Source organism: Thalassophryne amazonica, chromosome 17 (genome assembly GCF_902500255.1).
Source record: "Thalassophryne amazonica chromosome 17, fThaAma1.1, whole genome shotgun sequence".
Taxonomy (NCBI): Eukaryota; Metazoa; Chordata; class Actinopteri; order Batrachoidiformes; family Batrachoididae; genus Thalassophryne; species Thalassophryne amazonica.
The window spans coordinates 15,914,896-15,935,874 of record NC_047119.1 but is presented as its reverse complement, the minus strand read 5'-3'; the positions used below and the strand labels follow the sequence as shown (position 1 = coordinate 15,935,874).

At 39.8% G+C, this 20,979-nt stretch overlaps 1 protein-coding gene and 1 long non-coding RNA gene across 3 annotated transcripts; one reads left to right on the top strand and one right to left on the bottom strand.

Annotated features, from left to right (window-relative positions):
• Positions 1-3,201: 3,201 nt before the first annotated feature.
• On the bottom strand, positions 3,202-20,813 carry LOC117529457. 2 transcript variants are annotated; one of them, XM_034192252.1, is made up of 3 exons: positions 20,638-20,813; positions 6,388-6,622; positions 3,202-6,036 (listed from the first exon to the last, which is right to left on the bottom strand). In XM_034192252.1, exons 1-3 carry the CDS (start codon positions 20,788-20,790, stop codon positions 3,854-3,856), a joined length of 2,571 nt encoding a protein of 856 aa, XP_034048143.1. In that variant the 5' UTR covers positions 20,791-20,813; the 3' UTR covers positions 3,202-3,853. The 2 variants fall into 2 exon arrangements, with proteins under 2 accessions (XP_034048143.1, XP_034048142.1); XM_034192251.1 differs by lacking the exon at positions 20,638-20,813 and adding an exon at positions 9,580-9,797.
• Positions 10,124-17,460, top strand: LOC117529460. Its single transcript, XR_004566020.1, has 2 exons — positions 10,124-10,427; positions 17,337-17,460. It is a non-coding gene; the product is annotated as an uncharacterized LOC117529460 (long non-coding RNA).
• Positions 20,814-20,979: the final 166 nt, after the last annotated feature.

Below are 20,979 nucleotides of genomic sequence, written 5' to 3'. Positions count from 1 at the left end.
TTTAATTATGTACTTCAGATTTTCTGGATTGCGTTTGTGCATGTATTTTTTGTCGCCAAAATAGGGGTTTATTTTCTGTGCATGTGTTTCCCATGTTGTTCACCTATTCCCCTTCACTCTGCAAAGTTCAGGTCAAGCTTCTACCCCGTGGGGCGGACCTTCCTTGGAATCCCCCTCTTTGCAGACTCGTCGGGAATATGAGTGTGGTGCATATGGACTTAAAATGACCTACTTTGCAGACAACGGCTCCACTTTTATCCCCTGATAAAATGGGATATCAAGCTGTCCGTGCTTCAGTCACTCACAGTCTCATTCTTTTATCATTACTAAGGAATACTCAGTCAAACAATACCACACATACAGTCCGACACTGTCACACACACATACACTCCCACAACCGCTCCAACTCTCACATATACAAAATAAATTACAGATTTCATCAATGATTACAATTACAGACAAGCCCTCATCTAAAAAAAAAAAAAAAACATAACAACAAAATCCTTACAACAAAACAACAGAATTTTCTCTCATTCATACCACAAACAGTTTCACTTTTGAAATAATCAATTAATTTGCGTCTCTCTAACTGCTTCTCCTGAAATTTATTCTTACTCCTCCTGTATTTCTCAGCCGGATGGGGACTCGAACCCCTCCGCCACCTGTGCCGGCAGGACCGGAGACTCTAACTCCCTCCCCCGCACGTTATTCTGGATGGGGACTCTAACCCCTCCTCAACATATTTTCCTCACAGGCAGGCAGTAATTACTTACGTTAATTTGTTGCGCCCCTCATTTGGTTCGGAGGCGTCGTCAATCTACTGCGGCGAGCGGAGGTGGACGTCTAGTCACCGGCCCGACGGAGAATTCACTCCTCAGGACTTTCCTTCGATCCCTCTAGTGGAATCGGCTGTGCACGGTCTGCGGCGTGTCTCCCTCCGTTCGCTCGAGAAGATCTGTCGACGCCCCACGTTGGGCGCCAAGAAAAAACTGTTGGGTTTGCACCCTGTTTTTAAAGAAATGAGAGGCACAAACACTGAAAAGAAACCAGTCAGAGAGAGACAAATATATATTTTTTGCTCTGCGCAGAGGAGGAGAACAATGAAGCAGCTTGTAAGTGCTCAGCTACAAAGCTCTCCTAAAATCTCCTCCTCTGGCCCAGCCTTTTATTTAGTTCAACATGAGAAAAAACAAACAAGGACAGTCGGGAGAGGTTACACATGAGTCATGTCTGCAAGAGGGAGATATTGGGACAAGGTGACTGCTGGAACCTTCCATTCCTGCGACATGAACCTTGCGGCTCCCACAGCAGGATAAAATGAAAAAGTTTGCTCACTCATGAAGAATGCAGTCAACAAGTCTTTCTTTCTAAAATCTCCTCTTCTCACAAAGAGGAAAAATAAGCATAAACTATAAGAAAATAAATAATATAAGCATAAACTAAAGAAAATAAATGATAATAAGAGCATGAACTATATAAAATCCTTGACAATATATATATATATACACACATAAAATTTATTCAACCAGGTTAGTCCCAGTGAGTTCAAGACATTTTTGCAAGGAAGACCTGGACAATTATAAAGTTTCCAACTCACTTAACCTGTATGTCTTTAAATGTGGGACAGAACCAGAGCACCTGGAGGAAACCCACGCAAACAGGTTGAACATGCAAACTCCACACAAAAAGGCTACAGGTGGGAATAGTAAATTCATGTTTTCTCTCAAAATTCTACTCACCACACCCCATAATGACAACACCTATGTTTGGGCAGTTTTGTCCATTTGCTCTGGTGTAGAGAAGCTTGAATCTTCGACTGGACTGGGTTGCTTGACGCGAGGACGTTTCGCGTCAAGCAACCCAGTCCAGTCGAAGATTCAAGCTTCTCTACTATGGAAACCACCTGGACAACTGAGAGCCTACACAGAAACATTTGCTCTGGAGCACATTTTCATGCCTGAAGCATGATGCTGCCACAGACCTGTTTCACTGTAGGGATGCCACCTGGTTTCCTCCAAACATGACACCTGGCATTCATGCCAAAGAGTTCAATCTTTGTCTCATCAAAACAGAGAATGTTGTTTCTCATGGTCTGAGAGTCCTTCAGGTGCCTTTTGGCAAACTTGAGGTGGGCTGCCATGTGCCTTTTACTAAGGGAGTGGCTTTCATGTGGCCACTCTACCATACAGGCCTGATTGGAGGATAGCTGCAGAGATGGCTGTCCTTCTGGAAGGTTCTCCTCCTTCCACAGAGGAATGCTGGAGCTCTGACAGAGAAATGTTTATGTGCCCTTCCCCTTCCCCAGATTTGTGCCTCGAGACAATCCTGTCTTAGAGGTCGACAGACAATTCCTTTGACTTCATGCTTGGTTTGTGCTCTGACATGCACTGTGGGACCTTAGATGTATTATAGTGGGGACAGAAAATGCCTGAAAATTTCATTAGGAGAGATTTTATCTGAATAAAGACAGCAGATTGGTGATGTCACATGAGTGCAAAGGATTCTGGGACAACTTTCAAATTGGGTATTTTTAAGTTGAGGGGTGGAACATAACCAGAAGAAGAGTAAACAAAAATCCCACATTAAAACCAAAAAACCAGTTGAAATGTACACTCAGCAAGTATAAAATAACATGACATCACTCCACACTGCTCAGCTGTGCATGTGCCCCACAGAGGTCACAGAACAACCAAATTTAAAGTTGACATGGAAGACATCAAACTGCAGATGCTGGTGGGTGTGTTTCACTTCTGCAAGTTTCTCCTTGCACAAGTGAGTTGCATCAGGAAATGTCCAGCGTAAAAGTTGTGTCACATCACAATGCAGATCTGTTGTTTTGAGCCACAACAAACTGCAGTCAGCTTTAAAGTTGATATCAATCGGTCACTGGATTTTTACAAAGGCGTAGTGGAGCAGATAAGTATGACTTTTGACCAGAATTGTTCACTTGGTGATACAAGCAACAAATTTTGCATTTAATGTTTTTCGTAAATCAGCTTGAGAAAAAAAAAAAAGTGTTGGGCACTTGAAAATCCAATATGGTGGCCAGTAGGGACCAATGAAGAATTACACAGGGGTCAAAATTTAAAAGTGCTCCAATTATATTGAAAATTATACCACATTATTTGGCTGATCATAAATATTCCAGAAAAGGTATAGTTTGGACTATCTATGACTGAATGTTATGAAGTTATGGGGTAAAAACAGCAAGAATGGTGACAAAGGTCAATTTCAGTTTGTACAAAGGTCAAGAGTTAAAGTTGCTCTAATGAGAAATGTGATGCAAATTATTGGTTAATAGGGTCTTAAAAAAGATTAGTTTGCACGAGTCATGCTTAGTTGTCACATTACGGCGTAACATACGTCACATGCTGTAGAATCCAATGGACGTCGACATTGTTTGACCTTTACTTTGCAAATAGAGCGTTCAACAGTCAAAACTACTCCGTGGCGTGCACAGTGCACTATGACTATGCATGTATAATGTAATGTCACTGCACAAACACTGGACAGGTTAGGGAAAAAAACAACTAAAAATACAAGAGGAAAAAAAAAAAAAGATAATTCATGTACTGAAAGCAATCATGATCTGAGAGTTGGCATAATATTCATTTGCAGTGTGCACTTCAATGTGAATAAAATGGAAATTAATTCTTGTGACATCTGTCAACTTCAGATGCAACTGAATGAGCATGTGAGGAGGTGAAATGTAATCTTTTCCAAACACCCTTGTCCTGGTATCCATCTGTCTGCAGGAGACGATGGTGTAGCATCCAGTTTGTTCTGTTTTTTGCTTTTTTGTTTGTTTTTATTGAGGATACAATGATGCTGCGGGAATTATTTGTAGTTGTCTCTATACAGCAGCGGCGTATCCAATAAAATCATTCACTTTACTTTCTTGGCCAGTTTCCTCATCACTATACTCTTGCTTCCAAGTTCTCCCCCTTTGTTGATTTAGTTCACTTGTTTTCTTCCTGCAATAAAACTGCAGTCGTGCATTGAAGAAATTACTTATAAGTTTTTCCTTGAGATTGTGACATGCTGGTAGAGAAATGTCAGAACACAGTTCCTGTGCCTTTTCCATCAACATCTTCTTGACATTGTTCTTGTTCATGAGGCCGTTCTCTACCCTACGAAACATAAGTTCAACTCTGTAGACCATGTCGAACACAGAATCAGACACCTTAATGAGGTTTCCTTCTTCGTACTCTTTTAGTTGGGTAAGCTTTGAGGCCTGGTGTGCTTTGTCATGTGAGTTTTTCATCACTGCCTGGATGCATGACTCACATGTTTTTTCATTTGCTCTTACATTACTCACACAGTATCCTGTCAAATTATACAGGCTATCACGCTCAGCCTGCCCAAGTTCAGGTACCCCTTCTTGGTCAACTAAGAATCTGATGCTTTCAGTGTTCAGTTCACACGGGACCCGCGAATGCTGATCGAGGAAGTCAGCAAGAAACTCTCCATCATCCTGTTGGGAACTACCCGTTCGCATTTGACTAAGGAACTGTGCGCTGCTTATCAGTTTCAGTGCATGTTTAAACTCCAATGGAGATGGTACTGGCTTCCTCAAACCCACGACGGAGAAGATATTTTCAAGGCAATCCTGTGTTAGCCTGGATGTCAGCAGGAATTTGTATCCAGCATCTAGTAATTCTTCCGCCAGTTCAAGTACTGAAATTGTAGACAGGACAACCCCTGTCTGGAGTGGCTTCCAGTCTCCATTCCCAATTCTGGCCCCATTGAACAAGCAGATCACAGTTTGAAGACAGGTGACAGCCTCCTGGTACTTCTCTTCATTTAACCTGCTCAGTGCAAGCACTGGATGGCGACTCGTCATTAGCTGAAACCATTTGTCCATGAGTTCGATGAACCATGCGGTTGTTAGGTAGCTCTCGTCACGCTCCTCTCTTTCCACAAGATATCTTAATGCACTGCTAATGTCACGGCTTAGTACGCGTGTTGCATTCCCTATTTTCATTTTGTCAAAATGAGTAGGGGTCAGAGCTGCCTTTGTAAGCTTTGGTGCAAGCTTCAAGTCCAGGTCATCTTGAAAGTCAACAAGGTCTTTCAAAGGCTCAATGCTCACATGATGCGAATTCAGCCCATGCTCCCTGACGAGGCTGTCTGGCAACGTGAAGGTTTGGCCGTTCACGAGTGAAGCTTTAATGTTTTTGAAAACATGAGGTACATCGGCTAGAAAGTAGAGCCACATGTCACTTGCTTGAGGATGAGGAATTCTGTTGACACTGTTATGTTTACTGCAGACAACTCCAAAGCTCGTCCACATAGCACGATTTGCACTACCCATGTTGCTAGTAACAGCTGCTACATGTAAACCAATGTTGGAGGCCAGCTGAATGATGTCCAACACGATGTCATGAAAAACAGCGCCATCTGTGGAGCTGCCGGTGAAGTGGTAGGCGACTGTCTGCTTCCAGTGACTAGTGATGCTTCCCAACATGAAAACAAGTGCATGATCTGCATTCCCAGAGTGTTGAGGAAGAGTTATATTTCCTAACAAATCTCCACTGTCTAGATCGAATTCTACCTTTGACGTCAGTGACATTTCCTCAAGAGTGAGGCAACATGTACGCTCCTCTTCTCGCATATCTTTCACTTTAATTTGCAGAAAATCAAATACCTGTGCCAATACACCTGGCTCAAAGGGCATCTTTTCCATTCTTTTTTGTATTGTCCTATCTGATTCGAGAGGGAAGTTCTGCTCAAGGAGAAGTGCAGTACCACCTCCGAATCTCAATTGCAGAGCTTTTTTCACATCACCTGTGGTCCATTTACATTCTTGTATTCCCCCTCTGGATAGGCTTTGAAGTTGGTCCCTCCTGAAGAGTCTGGATATTTTAGCCTCTTGTTTCCCCTTTGCCGTAACAGTTGTTCTGTACTTCATCTTTGTTTGATGGAACTTAGCTTTCCGTCCCTTGATTTGAGTCTGCATCTTTGTCTGGCGTTTTGAAGTTCTGCACCTTCCACATAGCGCTGGAATGTTTTCAGATTCAGAAGCTCTGCCTTCAGCTGCAAGAAAAGAAACAGTGGGGAGAACAATTAGGAAGGATAGTCAGCTATATACAAACAGGGTTGATACATTTTAACCTTTCATTTTTTATAGAAACAAGTGAGCTGATAACAAAATAAGGAAACAAGTTAAAGAAATAATGAATAAAAGAAAACAAGTGGAGTTCTTACTGTCCATTTTCATCATTTGAATATTTCATCAAAGAAAAAAGATTTAAACTGATTTAAACTTTTATCTGGAAGGGGAAAACATTTTCAGTTCAAATTCAAACAAGCATAACCTTCTGGTCTTAAAACTAAAAAACAACAACAAAAAAAAATTAAAAATTTAAACAAGAAACATGTACATACAAGAAACTGAACATCTCTGAAGTTGTGGGCCAGCAACATAGTTATGGTCTTCAAGCATAGGTGTCACATGTTGCTTGGGTGAACGTATTCCTTTTGTAGGCTGACCACCCTTTTTTGGAAACTTTCGTGACTTTGGGGTTCTTTGCTGACAGAAGATGGTAGGCACTGCAGAATTCTTCAGCTTCTTTTTCTGATCAGCACGCCCATTTTCAAACTGATGAGGATCAAAATGTGCCTGTTTATTAAAACAGAAGAAAATTGACTTTTAATGGACAGTAATGTGTATTCAAGATGATCCAGGCTCCATCCCATAACAGGTTTATACAGAAAACCTAGGTCATCCACGTTTACACCGGACCAAGACCTATTTAAGTCTACAAGATCATGATATTTTGTCAACTCTCACAGATCTTGACTAGTTTCCATTGTGATCTGTTATTTGTGTTTACACCAAAATTGTATTGCAAGTGAAGTGTGTGAGTAAAAAATCTGTTAATATCCACGATCATTGATGCAACCCCATGCAGAGTCAACTGATTCTATTACGACCCGCAGGATCCAGTTGAGAGTGAGTTGAGATGTGAGTTTATCAAGACCAATTATGAAGCCCATGTAGGGATGGGTATTGATAAGGTTTTATCGATATCGATGCCATTATCGATTCTGCTTATCGATCCGATTCCTTATCGATTCCCTTATCGATACCTCGTGAATTTTGTACTAAAAGTTGGCTTTACAGGTTTTCTATGTATTTCCTTGAGTCTTAAAGTAAATAAATATGAGATTAGTCACTGTATCCTTCATCTCTGGACATAAATAAAAATAAACAAAACTGTGTTTCGCTTTGACGTTATTAAGTCAGACTGAATTCTATCATTCTATCTTGTCAGAGAGCCGCGCAACGTTTGGAGCTGTGTGAACAGAACGTTTCTCACAACAAGACAGGAGTCCCAGTTAGTAACTTTAATCCGCACAAAAGTGAATCACAACTCATATTCAGGGATGAAAGTGGTGAAAAACAAAAAAGCTGAATCCCAAAATGACCCCCCAACACCACCTACACGAAAATGTTTGAATTCTAGAAGCTCTGAAATGCAATCTGGGGCTATTCCAGACAATAAACTGGAGTGAGTGCAGCATCCATTTAGTGAGAAAAATAAATAAATAAATAATAATAAAAAAACTTTCCTTATTCGGATTCATTCCATTAGTATTCTGCTCTTACTAGGATGCAGCAGTTTTCTAGTTTGGCAGATAGTTCTGGAGGAAAACACTGAAGAAATTAACAAACTGAAAATATGGTTTGACCAAAACAAACCGTCATTAAACTTAAATAAGACAGGTATGAAATGGAGGTGTGAGAGTCACTGGGTGTTCACAGGAAACACTTATTTCTGTATGTATTTATTTATTTATGTTCATTGTTAATTGCTATTATATATTTTCTGTTGTGTTTCTATTCAGGTTCTTTTTGTCTCTTTCTCTAAAATTGTATATCATTAGATTATTAATATATAAGCAAAAATAAATTTAAGGAATATTACAATTTGAAAACAAATGCACCCGAACGTGATGACGGCTGCAATTGCTAAATGCTAACTTTTAACATTGAAAATGCCATAGACATGCTAACGCGTTAGCATCGCTCCCGTTTTTAAGTTATAAAATACATCTATCAACTGTTTCAGAAGACCATAACAGGTCGGTTTAACATAGAAAAGGTAAATAATACTCACAGACGTATGCTCTTTAGGGTTTTAGCGGGGGAAAATTAAGCGAAAGAAAGAAATAAACGAAGCAATCGACCGAAGCATTGCTTCAATCTGCGAACCACGCTTCGATTGGTTCAAGGTTCAAAGCAAAGCCGCGCTGCAGAAAAGTTGATTAAGGATCCGCTGGAGGGTCTGTAATCAATGTAAAGAAATGATCATTTTCCTGACAAACACCCGCCAAAACAACGGCCACTCTGAAGGACCGATAACAGAATCGTTAAGCACAAAGCTTATTGATGTCGGTGGATCGAATCATTTCTTAACGATACCCGAAAGGAACCGGTTCTCGATGCCCATCCCTAGGCCCATGTATCTGTTAATTGGTCGCACAACTTGAGACCTATGGAGAGTGATGGCGACCAAGAGGGATCTTTATTCTGACAATGCATCCTACCGAGGTTTCAAATTTCACAAAATCTCAGAGAGATGGCTTTCACTGCAAGATGTGAACAACACTGGGAACTGCACTGAGAAACTCGGATAACGATGCAATTTAACAGCTGCACGCAGCCAATGGCATTAACATTGCAAGGTAAAACTCTTTGTATATTGTGCCTAAAACTCTCATGAATATATTATCTACGTCTTTAGAAGTTGTATTGTGTTTGTTTTATGTAAACATGCGAGAATTTCAAGTGATTTCACCATTATTTTCCAATGGGAATTGCTGTGAGCTGCGATTGCTTCCTATTCATGTTATTCTGGCAGAAAGTGAAGTTTGCTCTTAACTCCCTGCTTATTGTCCCGTTTGTTCTAGAGTAATATATACAAGATGTCTGAAATTCAGTTTGCATTTATGAAGTTCCATGCTGGTAAATGTAGCAGACATGCAATATTTGGAATATTTGTTTTAGCAAGTTTGCAGGGTCTCATGCATACAGTCTCTTAATAACGTGATGAAAAGCATAAAAAATTACATTTTGGTAGTATAATTTCATTTGTAATTGTTGTCATGTGGATTCTCTATATTGTTTAAACTGCTGCGACTCTCTGGCGCACAAGGGATTATAGGGCGAATGTTTTTATGTTTATATCAAACGCAATATAATCAGCATGCGCACTGCAAAAACTCTTCAAATATGATGGGAGACGGAGTGAAAGCAGAAAAGTGTCAAATCAGCCTTTTGCTGTGTCTGATTTAACAGGGGCACGGCACGCCCAGGCTGCAGGTCCAAGTCTCGGTCGGGCTTTGAATCACGGAAATGACTCTGGTCCCACATGCGAGTGGTTTTAATGGAAATACACTGCAATCGGACGGAATATTTTATCCGATGTAAGTGAAAAATCCGTTATATACGGTGTTTATTACATGGAAAACAACACAAAAACAGTTTGTTCGGTGACTGCAACTGTCTGGTTTATACGATGACTGTTTAGGTGAGTTTTACTGTCCATGGCACCGAACATTAAGTTTACCTACCTCGCAAAGCTTTGACGATGTCGTCGGCTTCCATCCCACACGGTTGACTTTATTTTCCCAAATTTTTCTTCTGTTTGGATCTGAAGGGAATCTGTACATCTTGAAGCCCTTGCTGTGTCTATTTGTGCATCCAAGCGCACAACAACCCGTCATCTTCAGCGAATAAATAAATAAAAAGATGGATTTACATGCAGATTAACAGCAAACGCTATTTTGAACCCAAGATGGCACCACAGTCACGTGGCCGTTGTGTTCCCCAGTTGTGAATCTCGCGCCGTCTCGCGGTCCGAGACTCACGCGAGAGTTCGGTTTCAGCAGCGTTCCGGTTTAGGGTACACAGTATTCACGTTTACATGGGCACTTTCTTGTTGATGTGATTGAATTCTGTCCGATTGGTTTATTAGACTGTCCTGTTTACATGAACGTGCCATAAAGTGATTCGCTTGCTGTGCGGGGTTACGTGCACCGTGAGCAATCCCATAATGCTTTGCGTTGTGACGTTTGCCGTTTGTGTACCCGGAAGCCCGCTCGTATAAACAATTTATCTGGAGTAATCAAGATTATTATTCTTTGCGCGTTTCTTTTGAAACTGCAGCATTAGAGGAACATACTTCTTCAGGACTTGTTTAGAAAGATTGAGCGTGACGGAATGTGTTTTTACGCGATGTGGCACAGAGCACGGTTACATCATGTACATGTTTTGTTAAAGCCCTAATGAAAAGACCGTTCGATTAAACAGCCGATTTACGTGCCAAAGAAAAATGAGCCTTGCAGATCGGACGGAGCTTTGGGGAAACGCATATTGCTTAAATAATGGGACAATTGAAGGGACACAAAGCCACATGCAGGTAGGTTATTTCGTTTTCATGGTCCCACAAATCATATCACATCTAGGGCAGACGGGGGTAATTCCATACCCTACTTTTATAAATTTGGATATTTTAACCATGTGGAAGCAGAATCATTTCAGATTCATTCTAACAAACAATACCTACTAAACAAAAACATAAATGAACTACACCTTTGCACATGCACATAATATTTATTCATTAAAATTACAAAAATCTCAATAAAATTTGGAACGGGGCAATTCCATACCCCATTAAAGTTAACAGTAAAACATTCAACAATGTCAGAAATTCAGTCATATATCTTTGTCAATCTTGAAATTTAAATTCATAATGTGTAATATGATTGTATATAACGACACATCTTAACAAATCATAACATAACAATAAAAACAGCTATTAACAATTTTAAAATCTGGTGGCATTCATTATACTGTAATACAGATCATAATTTGCTTTAAAAATATCTGTACTCGAGGATAAGATCACTTCAGGTGGCAAACTATTCCAAATCTTTACTGCCCGGTTACTAAAGAAATTTTTTCTCACATTCAATCTAGATCTATTAACTTCCAAGCACAATTCATTGCCTCTAAGGCCAGTATACCTTCTCATTTCAAAAAAATACAGCGGGGTCAAATCTCAAAGCTATGCAAAATTTTATTTTATATATTTCAATCAAATCACCTCGGGTTCATCTGTCTTCAAGACTTGTGAGACTCAGATGCAAGACCCTATCCTCATAAGGCAAATTTTTTAATTCTGGAACCAACTTAGTGGCCCTTCTCTGTACTTTCTCTAAAATATTTTTGTCTTTCTGCAAATATGGTGACCATGCCTGCACACAATATTCAAGGTGAGGACGAATGAACGTTTTGTATAAAAGAAGAAAGGAGTCTCTGTCAAACAAAAAGGCCCTTTTTATCATGCCAAGAATTCTATTAGCCTTAGCCGCCGAAAGAGCAATGTGGCACGAAAAGGACAAGTCCTTAGAAATCAACACTCCTAGGTCTCTTTCTTCTGAAACCGCTTCTAATTGTTTTTCATTCATAAAATAACCGTAACATGGATTTTTTCTACCAATATGGAGAACTTTACATTTTCCTTCATTAAACCCAAGAAACCATTCTTCAGACCAACTTTAAGGAAACAACTAGCTAAACCCATTTTGGTTTCACATTCCAATAGAATATCAAAACATATATTAAACACACAAAACTTTGAAAGATAGAAAAAAATAGTAATTTAAAAAGACAAAATTCACATTTTTTAATCAAATGTATGTGTGAGTAATCCCATATCACTTAATGTATTCCTAAGAAATTAAGTGTTTCCCAACAACAAATTGTTTACCTCTGGGGTAATTCCACACCCAAGGATATGGATTTACCCCGGTCAGTGTCGAGAATATTTCAAATCATTTTATAACAGTCTGTAGGTCAAGATGTAATATCTACTTTTACATTATTAGATCCTTTATTTTGAAAACATATCAATTCTATACAATTATTTGAGCGTTTATAAAACATACTTACCAAAATGCAAGCTTGGATGGTGTAGTTTTGGACCCTAAAAATATGGAGTTTTTTTTTTTTGTTGTTGTCTGCTCAGCTGCCATATTTTTGGCCAGACAGGTTCAAAGGTCAACAGCCAATCAGAAGACTTGTTATAAAATATACCTGAAATATAACTTTCTCCCCTCCAATCCTAAAGACCCATAACCAGGAGAAAAGAAATCTGGTTATGGAATTACCCCAGTCTTTCCTACCACTTTTTATGATTTCTGCTCAATTTTTTTTTTTGTGGCTTTTCGGTAGATAGCCCACTATGAGATCTCACAAAATTTATTTTAAACAATGACCCATTTCAAAATATGACAATAAAGCAGTTTCATGAATAAATGAAACAAACCTTGTGTATGAGGTCTTTTTACATTTCCTACTTACTTTACTCAATGAAAACAAGTTATGTTCGCTTTTAGATTTTGGAGCATCAGTTGCAAAATGCCTGTAAATGCCCACAGTACCACTGCCAATGTTTTGTACCATTCTGTCCTTTTTGAGAGCTCATCTTCTGCCGAAAGTTACCTTTCAGACTTTTAAGAGGAAAAAAAAAAATGTCATCCACTACATCCTGTACTCTTTTCCTGATTTATTCTTAAGGATATAACAACTCATTAAACATCAGAATAAAAAAAAAAAAAACCATTTTCTGTTTTAGGGTGTGAAAAACATTGAGAAGACTTACAACTACTAATAATTGGTGACCCTGCCTATCCACTCCTCGACTGGTTGCTGAAAGACTACATAAATTGTACATATCTGACCCCAGAGAAGAAATATGTTAACATGAACCTCAGCTCACTCTGTAGCAGAAGAGAACACTTTAGGGATTATAAACTCAAGGTGGAGGGGGGCTACTGAAAAGAGAATTTCAGTTCTCCTTTTCACCAGCTGCGATAGCAACCTGCTGTGCACGTCATAATTTCTGTCAAAATGAGAGGAACAAGGCAAGCAACAACTGGTTGGAGAACGCTGGTCACTTTGATGGCATCTTTCCACAGCCTGGACCACAAGCCTGGATGCAGAGCAGTTCCGGTGGTAGCAGGACAAGGATGGCATTTAAGGAATACATGTCCAATCACTTTCCTCTCCGAAATGGTCATCTCCATTAAGAAGAAAAAAAAAAGAAAAAATCTGCCAAACACATTTTCATCTTTTTTTTAATTATTATTGAAGTGAATACAACTTTCTTCCATACACAGATATAAAATAAAAACCTGGCAGGACCACAACAATCTGATTAAAAATAAAATATAGTGCTAAAACCTTTTATTCACTTACATCAGAGCTTGGCATTACTTCTTAAACTGGGGTTACTGTGATGTTAGAACATAAAACCAAGGCCTAAAGTCATCTCTTTTTGTCAGCACAATAACATTCTGCCAGGAAAGATTGGAAGAAACTAAACATCAGGGCCAATTTCTTATATTCAATTTCTACACGTTGTGTGGGCTGTAATCAAAGTTTCCACTGTTATTTTGATTATTCTGAATGTATATTAGGGGTGCCGAAAAAACAAAAAAAAAACAAAAAAAGATTCACGTCAGAATCGCGATTCTTATTTATTACGATTCTGAGTCGATCCAAAATGTCCAAGAATCGATTTTTAAAAAACTACTACAGCGTCCCCGCGAGGGGAGGGTCCAATGTGCTTCAAACATTCATGAGCTGCAGCTTAGCATGGCGGAGGAAGAGCTAATTAAGCCAGCACCGTCTTTGCTGAAGGCAAATGTTTGGGCGCATTTTGGATTTTATTATTTGCTGCATAAGAAGGAGCTTGACATGACTTATGCAGTGTGCAAAATCTGCAAAATGAAAGTCAAGTACTTCGGAAACACTTCAAATCTGCAAGCCCACATGTGACGCCATCACCCGGAGCTAAAAGGGGAGCAGCAGTCTCTGCCGACTACTGACCAGCGCTTCGCTAAACTGCCAGCCAACTCTAAACGAGCAAAGCAGATAAGTAAATTTACATCTAGAATCACTTGATTAACCTTGTAAAGCTGCATTTTCTTAAACATAAACATTTTTAAGTAATATAACTTTCTCAGAGCTCTCTGAATCGAAAATCGATTCTGAATCAAATCGTCACCCGAAGAATCGGAATCGAATTGAATCGTGAGTTGTTGTACGACTCACATCCCTAGTGTAGATGTGGCAGGTGGTAACTTGGGTTGGGTGGTCAGGTGGCTCACTGTGATTGGTGATGAAATAGTGGACTTAGTAGAGGACCTGGCTGAGATGTGTGCACATCATTTACGAGAGGTTAACTCACCTGTTCCAGACTAATATGACCCCAATGAACAACTTGAGATATGTGCCAAAGTCTCTATCCAGGACAAATAGCCCAAAAATTGCCATGTCCATTTTCATCCTGTTACTTCAATTACAGCTGTATTTTCTAAACAGCAGCAGCTATAGATTTTCCAAGGTTCTCAAAATGTTCAGAATGACCAGTACATGTTTTGGAGGGTCAAAGAAAAGTGTGAAATTTCTATTTTGATATTTTAAGAGAAATTGTCTAAAATAAGTGGGTCAACATATTACGTACATTGAAAGAAAATGAAGATTTTCCAAATTTGAAATTTTTATTTTCAGTCATAGTGTTATCAATGGAATATTCATTTAAATTGAAAAATATAAAACAAACCTTGTTTCTTTGGCAGACAGCAGTATCTAAAGGTCTTAAATATTTTAAAGATTATCAGGAAACATCCACAACAGAAAATTTAAGTTACTAAATATGTATGTATGTCGTTTGACCTAATGTTTTTTCTTAAAATACCAAAATTAGAAATTTTACACTCTTCTATGACCCTTCTAAACATGTACTGGTCATTCTGAGCATACTGAGTATGCTCAGAATGCTCTTACTACTCATCACTAATTGAAGAAAATAAGAACAACCCCAGGTTTCTTTTCAGCACTGTAGCCAGGCTGACAAAGAGTCAGAGCTCTATTGAGCCGAGTATTCCTTTAACTTTAACTAGTAATGACTTCATGACTTTCTTTTCTAATAAAATTTTCACTATTAGAGAAAAAATTACTCATAACCATCCCAAAGACATATCGTTCTCTTTGGCTGCTTTCAGTGATGCCGGTATTTGGTTAGACTCTTTCTCTGCGATTGTTCTGAGTTATTTTCATTAGTTACTTCCTCCAAACCATCAACATGTCTATTAGACCCCATTCCTACCGGGCTGCTCAAGGAAGCCCTACCATTAATTAATGCTTCGATCTTAAATATGATCAATCTATCTTTATTAGTTGGCTATGTACCACAGGCTCACAGGTGGCAGTAATTAAACCATTACTTAAAAAGCCATCACTTGACCCAGCTATCTTAGCTAATTATAGGCCAATCTCCAACCTTCCTTTCCTCTCAAAAATTCTTGAAAGGGTAGTTGTAAAACAGCTAACTGATCATCTGCAGAGGAATGGTCTATTTGAAGAGTTTCAGTCAGGTTTTAGAATTCATCATAGTACAGAAACAGCATTAGTGAAGGTTACAAATGATCTTATGGCCTCAGACAGTGGACTCATCTCTGTGCTTGTTCTGTTAGACCTCAGTGCTGCTTTTGATACTGTTGACCATAAAATTTTATTACAGAGATTAGAGAATGCAATAGGTATTAAAGGCACTGCGCTGCAGTGGTTTGAATCATATTTATCTAATAGATTACAATTTGATCATGTAAATGGGGAATCTTCTTCACAGACTAAGTTTAATTAAGGAGTTCCACAAGGTTCTGTGCTAGGACCAATTCACTTTATACATGCTTCCCTTAGGCAGTATTATTAGACAGCATTGCTTACATTTTCATTGTTACACAGATGATACCCAGCTTTATCTATCCATGAAGCCAGAGGACACACACCAATTAGCTAAACTGCAGGATTGTCTTACAGACATAAAGACATGGATGACCTCTAATTTCCTGCTTTTAAACTCAGATAAAACTGAAGTTATTGTACTTGGCCCCACAAATCTTAGAAACATGGTGTCTAACCAGATCCTTACTCTGGATGGCATTACCCTGACCTCTAGTAATACTGTGAGAAATCTTGGAGTCATTTTTGATCAGGATATGTCATTCAATGCGCATATTAAACAAATATGTAGGACTGCTTTTTTGCATTTGTGCAATATCTCTAAAATTAGAAAGGTCTTGTCTCAGAGTGATGCTGAAAAACTAATTCATGCATTTATTTCCTTTAGGCTGGACTATTGTAATTCATTATTATCAGGTTGTCCTAAAAGTTCCCTGAAAAGCCTTCAGTTAATTCAAAATGCTGCAGCTAGAGTACTGACGGGGACTAGAAGGAGAGAGCATATTTCACCCATATTGGCCTCTCTTAACTGGCTTCCTGTTAATTCTAGAATAGAATTTAAAATTCTTCTTCTTACTTATAAGGTTTTGAATAATCAGGTCCCATCTTATCTTAGGGACCTCATTGTACCATATCACCCCAATAGAGCGCTTCGCTCTCAGACTGCAGGCTTACTTGTAGTTCCTAGGGTTTTTAAGAGTAGAATGGGAGGCAGAGCCTTCAGCTTTCAGGCTCCTCTCCTGTGGAACCAGCTCCCAATTCGGATCAGGGAGACAGACACCCTCTCTACTTTTAAGATTAGGCTTAAAACTTTCCTTTTTGCTAAAGCTTATAGTCAGGGCTGGATCAGGTGACCCTGAACCATCCTTTAGTTATGCTGCTATAGACTTAGACTGCTGGGGGGTTCCCATGATGCACTGAGTGTTTCTTTCTCTTTTTGCTCTGTATGCACCACTCTGCATTTAATCATTAGTGATTGATCTCTGCTCCCCTCCACAGCATGTCTTTTTCCTGGTTCTCTCCCTCAGCCCCAACCAGTCCCAGCAGAAGACTGCCCCTCCCTGAGCCTGGTTCTGCTGGAGGTTTCTTCCTGTTAAAAGGGAGTTTTTCCTTCCCACTGTCGCCAAGTGCTTGCTCACAGGGGGTCGTTTTGACCGTTGGGGTTTTTCTTTAATTATTGTATGGCTTTGCCTTACGATGTAGAGTGCCTTGGGGCAACTGTTTGTTGTGATTTGGCGCTATATAAATAAAATTGATTTGATTTGAGTACCTTGGAAAATCTATAGCTGCTGCAGTTCAGAAATGTATTTGAAGTAACACTTGGGATGAAAAAGGAGGTGGTCATTTTTGGGCTGTTACATGCATGTCTCAGCTAGGTCCTAGACTAACTTTGTTCATGTAAATGTGGAGCTGTTGAGTAGGATTCAGGAAGGACAGCCTGAAGGCCAAACAGCTGCCCTAAAATGAGTTCAGTCGAGTGGGTACTTTCTTCCATAAACCTCTCTTGTCTTTCCAGATTCCTCTCATGCTGCTGTTGCATATTGTCCAGGAAAGATCTCTGCTGAACTGACCGATCACCCAGGAGCTTGGCATCACCGGATGATTGCTTTCGTTCTAGAACGAATGTATAATTTCAGTTAGCAAAGAAAAATAATGTTCTTCATATTTTTCTCGTTGTGGTTCTCTCACAGTCCTGTCTAATACCAAAGAATCATCCTACTTCTGTATTCAAATATGTTGAAACTCATCCACACAGGTTTTGATTTCACAAATTTCAAGAACTCACTGGTTTTATTTAGCAATATGATATTACTCTTTAAAAAAAAAACCACACTTTTTTTTGGGCTGGAGCCTCCTCTGTGTCATCTTCAGGTTGTGGAGAGCTGCTGACATCAATTTCCTCCGACGTTCTTTGTGCATCATCTATATATGAGAACAGTAATTAACGTGACACACCAAAGTGAATGAGGAAAAAGAGCCTTGGCTAATTCGATGACAGACTGTGTTCATGCACATTACAGTATCACTCTGCTAATAAACTCCTGCGATAACTTAACATGAACCACCAACATTAACTTGAACTAAATACACACATTTGACTAACAGTAAGTCTTGTAAAAAAAAAAAAAAAAAAAAAGGAATGATGCGTTTGCGTGATTTTATCAGGACTTACCTCCAGGCTTTCCGGTGTTTCGGGTGAACTTTCCTCCGGTGGAAAACAAACATCTACTCCAGTGTCCTCCTTGGCGAGCGGTCGTCCTCCAGTTATTACTCCATTAATTAATAATAATAATAATAATAATCCAGAAGCTGGTTGGAGCTGTGCGCCGCTTCTGCTTGTTTTAAGCTTCTCCTTGTAGAAAGCGCTCTTCATTGCTTCCTAGCGGTTTTTAATTTTCTCACCTGACCTGACTTCGGACACAAGTCTGTGCTGTGAACTTTACGTCCGTCAAGCTTTTCTACTATTTTAAATTCTTTTAATACATTGAGGAGCGTTGTCTCTCGTAAAGATAAGATAAGAAAAGCCTTTATTCATCCCTCAATGGGGAAATTTCAGTGTCACATCAGAGCACAGAACAGTAGGAATAGAAGGGCATGCAATAAAACAAACAAGTATCTCTTAAAAAACAAGAACTAAAAAAAAGCACTGAGTGCCGGGTAATGCTAAGGCTACCATTGTTCAGTTCAATGCTGCACTGCCGGGATGATATACACTGTCGGGATATAAAAGTGATCAGATAAAGTGACTTCAGCGTGAAATGTATGATAAGTTACTCTGATATTTACAATATGGACAGGTTAAAATATAGTAGGTAAAGTGACTTAAGTTTGCACCATAAGTTAAATTATTGCACCTAATAAATACAGCAGGTAATGACATGGTTATTGTCCTGGTTGCTATGGTTACCACAGTACTAGCTGTGTCCAGCTGTGTTTTGCCACTGCCATTTTCCCGAACACAGAGCAGGAAGCCTCACATGGTGATGTGATGTAACAGACATTTGCAACAAGGCTCCACAGGGGCGGACAACCTGGCCGTGCTGTTTACATGGAAGCCGATCAGATTACAAAGAGGCTTACACCACCTCCTCTGACCCGATCGTAATTTCGATCGGATTGGGCCAATCTAATCAGATGGAGTTGTTTACATGGCGTGATTTTGATCTGATTGTTCAATCACATTACTTGTGGTCCATGTAATCACAGCTAATGTAAACACACCTCGTGAAGCGTGGACAACAAGACAACATCGGGGCACGGCAGACGTTTATCATAGGTGCTACACTTCTTCTAGCTAACCCTCTCAACTTGAGAGAACGTGTCATCATCATAAGCACTCGTGAACTCGCTGATTTGGTGCTTTGCCATTGTTTACGTGCGTGGTGAGACGCTGGAACTTAGCCCAACAACCGGCCCGGCTATGAATTGGGCTGGATACTGGCCTCCATTTTGGAGTGAGATTTCCCACTCCTAAATGGCTAATAGGAGAGCAGCACTGGAATTCTCTCTCCTAAACGACCAATAGGAGAGCAGCACTAGCACCACATCAACATGTGGCTGATGCATGGGCTGACGTCAATGTCTCGGCCGACAACCAATCAGGCTAGGAGAGAGAGGCCAGTATCTGGCCCAATTCAGGGCCGGTTGTCGGGCTAGACGGAACTAGAATGCCTTGATTGGAGAGTGGCGTCAACTCAGAACATGGTGCCATTTTTAAAGTTCTCCGTCTCTGGATTATCCTTTATTCTGGACTAATTTGACCCTCAACAAGTTTCTGTTTCTACAGTCATCACCTCCAAATCAAAGGTAAGCTGTACAATTTCCTCTTTTACCGGCTTTGTGCTGTAAATGTGATGCAGACTTTTCTGATCCATTTATCAGTGTGTGTGCGCTATATAATATGATGGCAGACGAAGGATTAAAAACAGAAAAGTGTCAAATCAGCCTTTTGTGTTTGATTTAACAGATGCACGTTAGGCTGCGGGTACGAGTCTGAATGCTGTTTGAGAAAACTAAATGGTCGGACTTTTAATCACAGAAATGATTCCTGTCCCACTTTCCACAAATCGGCAAGTGTCAGAGCTGAACTTTAATTTGTACCTCTGCACGTCCAGACTGCTTGGAGTTTTTAATGGCAATACATTGTGATCGGATGGGACATGTTAACCGATGTGAGTGAAAAAGCCGCTACACAAAATCCGTTATATACTGTTTTTATTACATGGAAAACTATACAAAAATTTGGGGACTTTTTTTTTTTTTTGGTCTGGTGACTGCGAATATCTGGTTGATACGATGACAGTTTAGTTGAGTTTTACTGTATATGGGACTGAACAATAAATTTACCTACCTCGCAAAGCTTTGATGATGATGTCGGCTTCCATCCAATACGGCTGACTTTATTTTCCCAAAGTTTTCTTCTGTTCGGATCTGAAGGGAATCTGTACATCTTGAAGCCCTTGCTGTGACTATTTGTGCATCCAAATGCACAGCAACCCGGCATTTTCAGCAAATAAATAAATAAAATAGCTGGATTTACATGAAGACACATTAACAACCAATGCTATTTTTGCCCCAAGATGGCACCATGAGTCACGTTTTTCGAATCGTCATGTCGCCACTCTGCTGGCGCCGCGGTGCATTCTGGGAAGCGCAAGGGGATTATGGGAAGGGACTTTGCTTCGCACCCTTGGCGCTCGGTAAATTCAAATTTTAGCAGGTGAAAAAAAGACAACCGTGTCCTCTTAACATTCAAAAGACTAAACTTTTGCCGTGTCTACTTATGAAGCAGAAATTTAAACACTAAATGCACCTACCTCACAAAGCTTTGAAGACGAAGTCAGCTTCCAGCCCACACGGCTGACTTTATTTTCCCAAATTTGACGTCTGTTGGGATCTGAAGGGAATCTGTACATCTTGAAACCCTTCTCATGTCTATTTGTGCATCCAAATGCGCAGCAACCCGGCATTTTCAGTCAATAAATAAACTCGATAAACACCCAAAGCAAAGGCGAATATGGCCCCAAAATGGCGCGCATCGCGTCACGTGACCGTATTTTTTTTCCGCCTGTGTAAAGGGACTCGAAGCTAACAGGCGGTGTTCGTGTATGTTTTTAATAAGTGGAGAGTAACTTTGTTGTAGTTTGTTTTGCGCCATT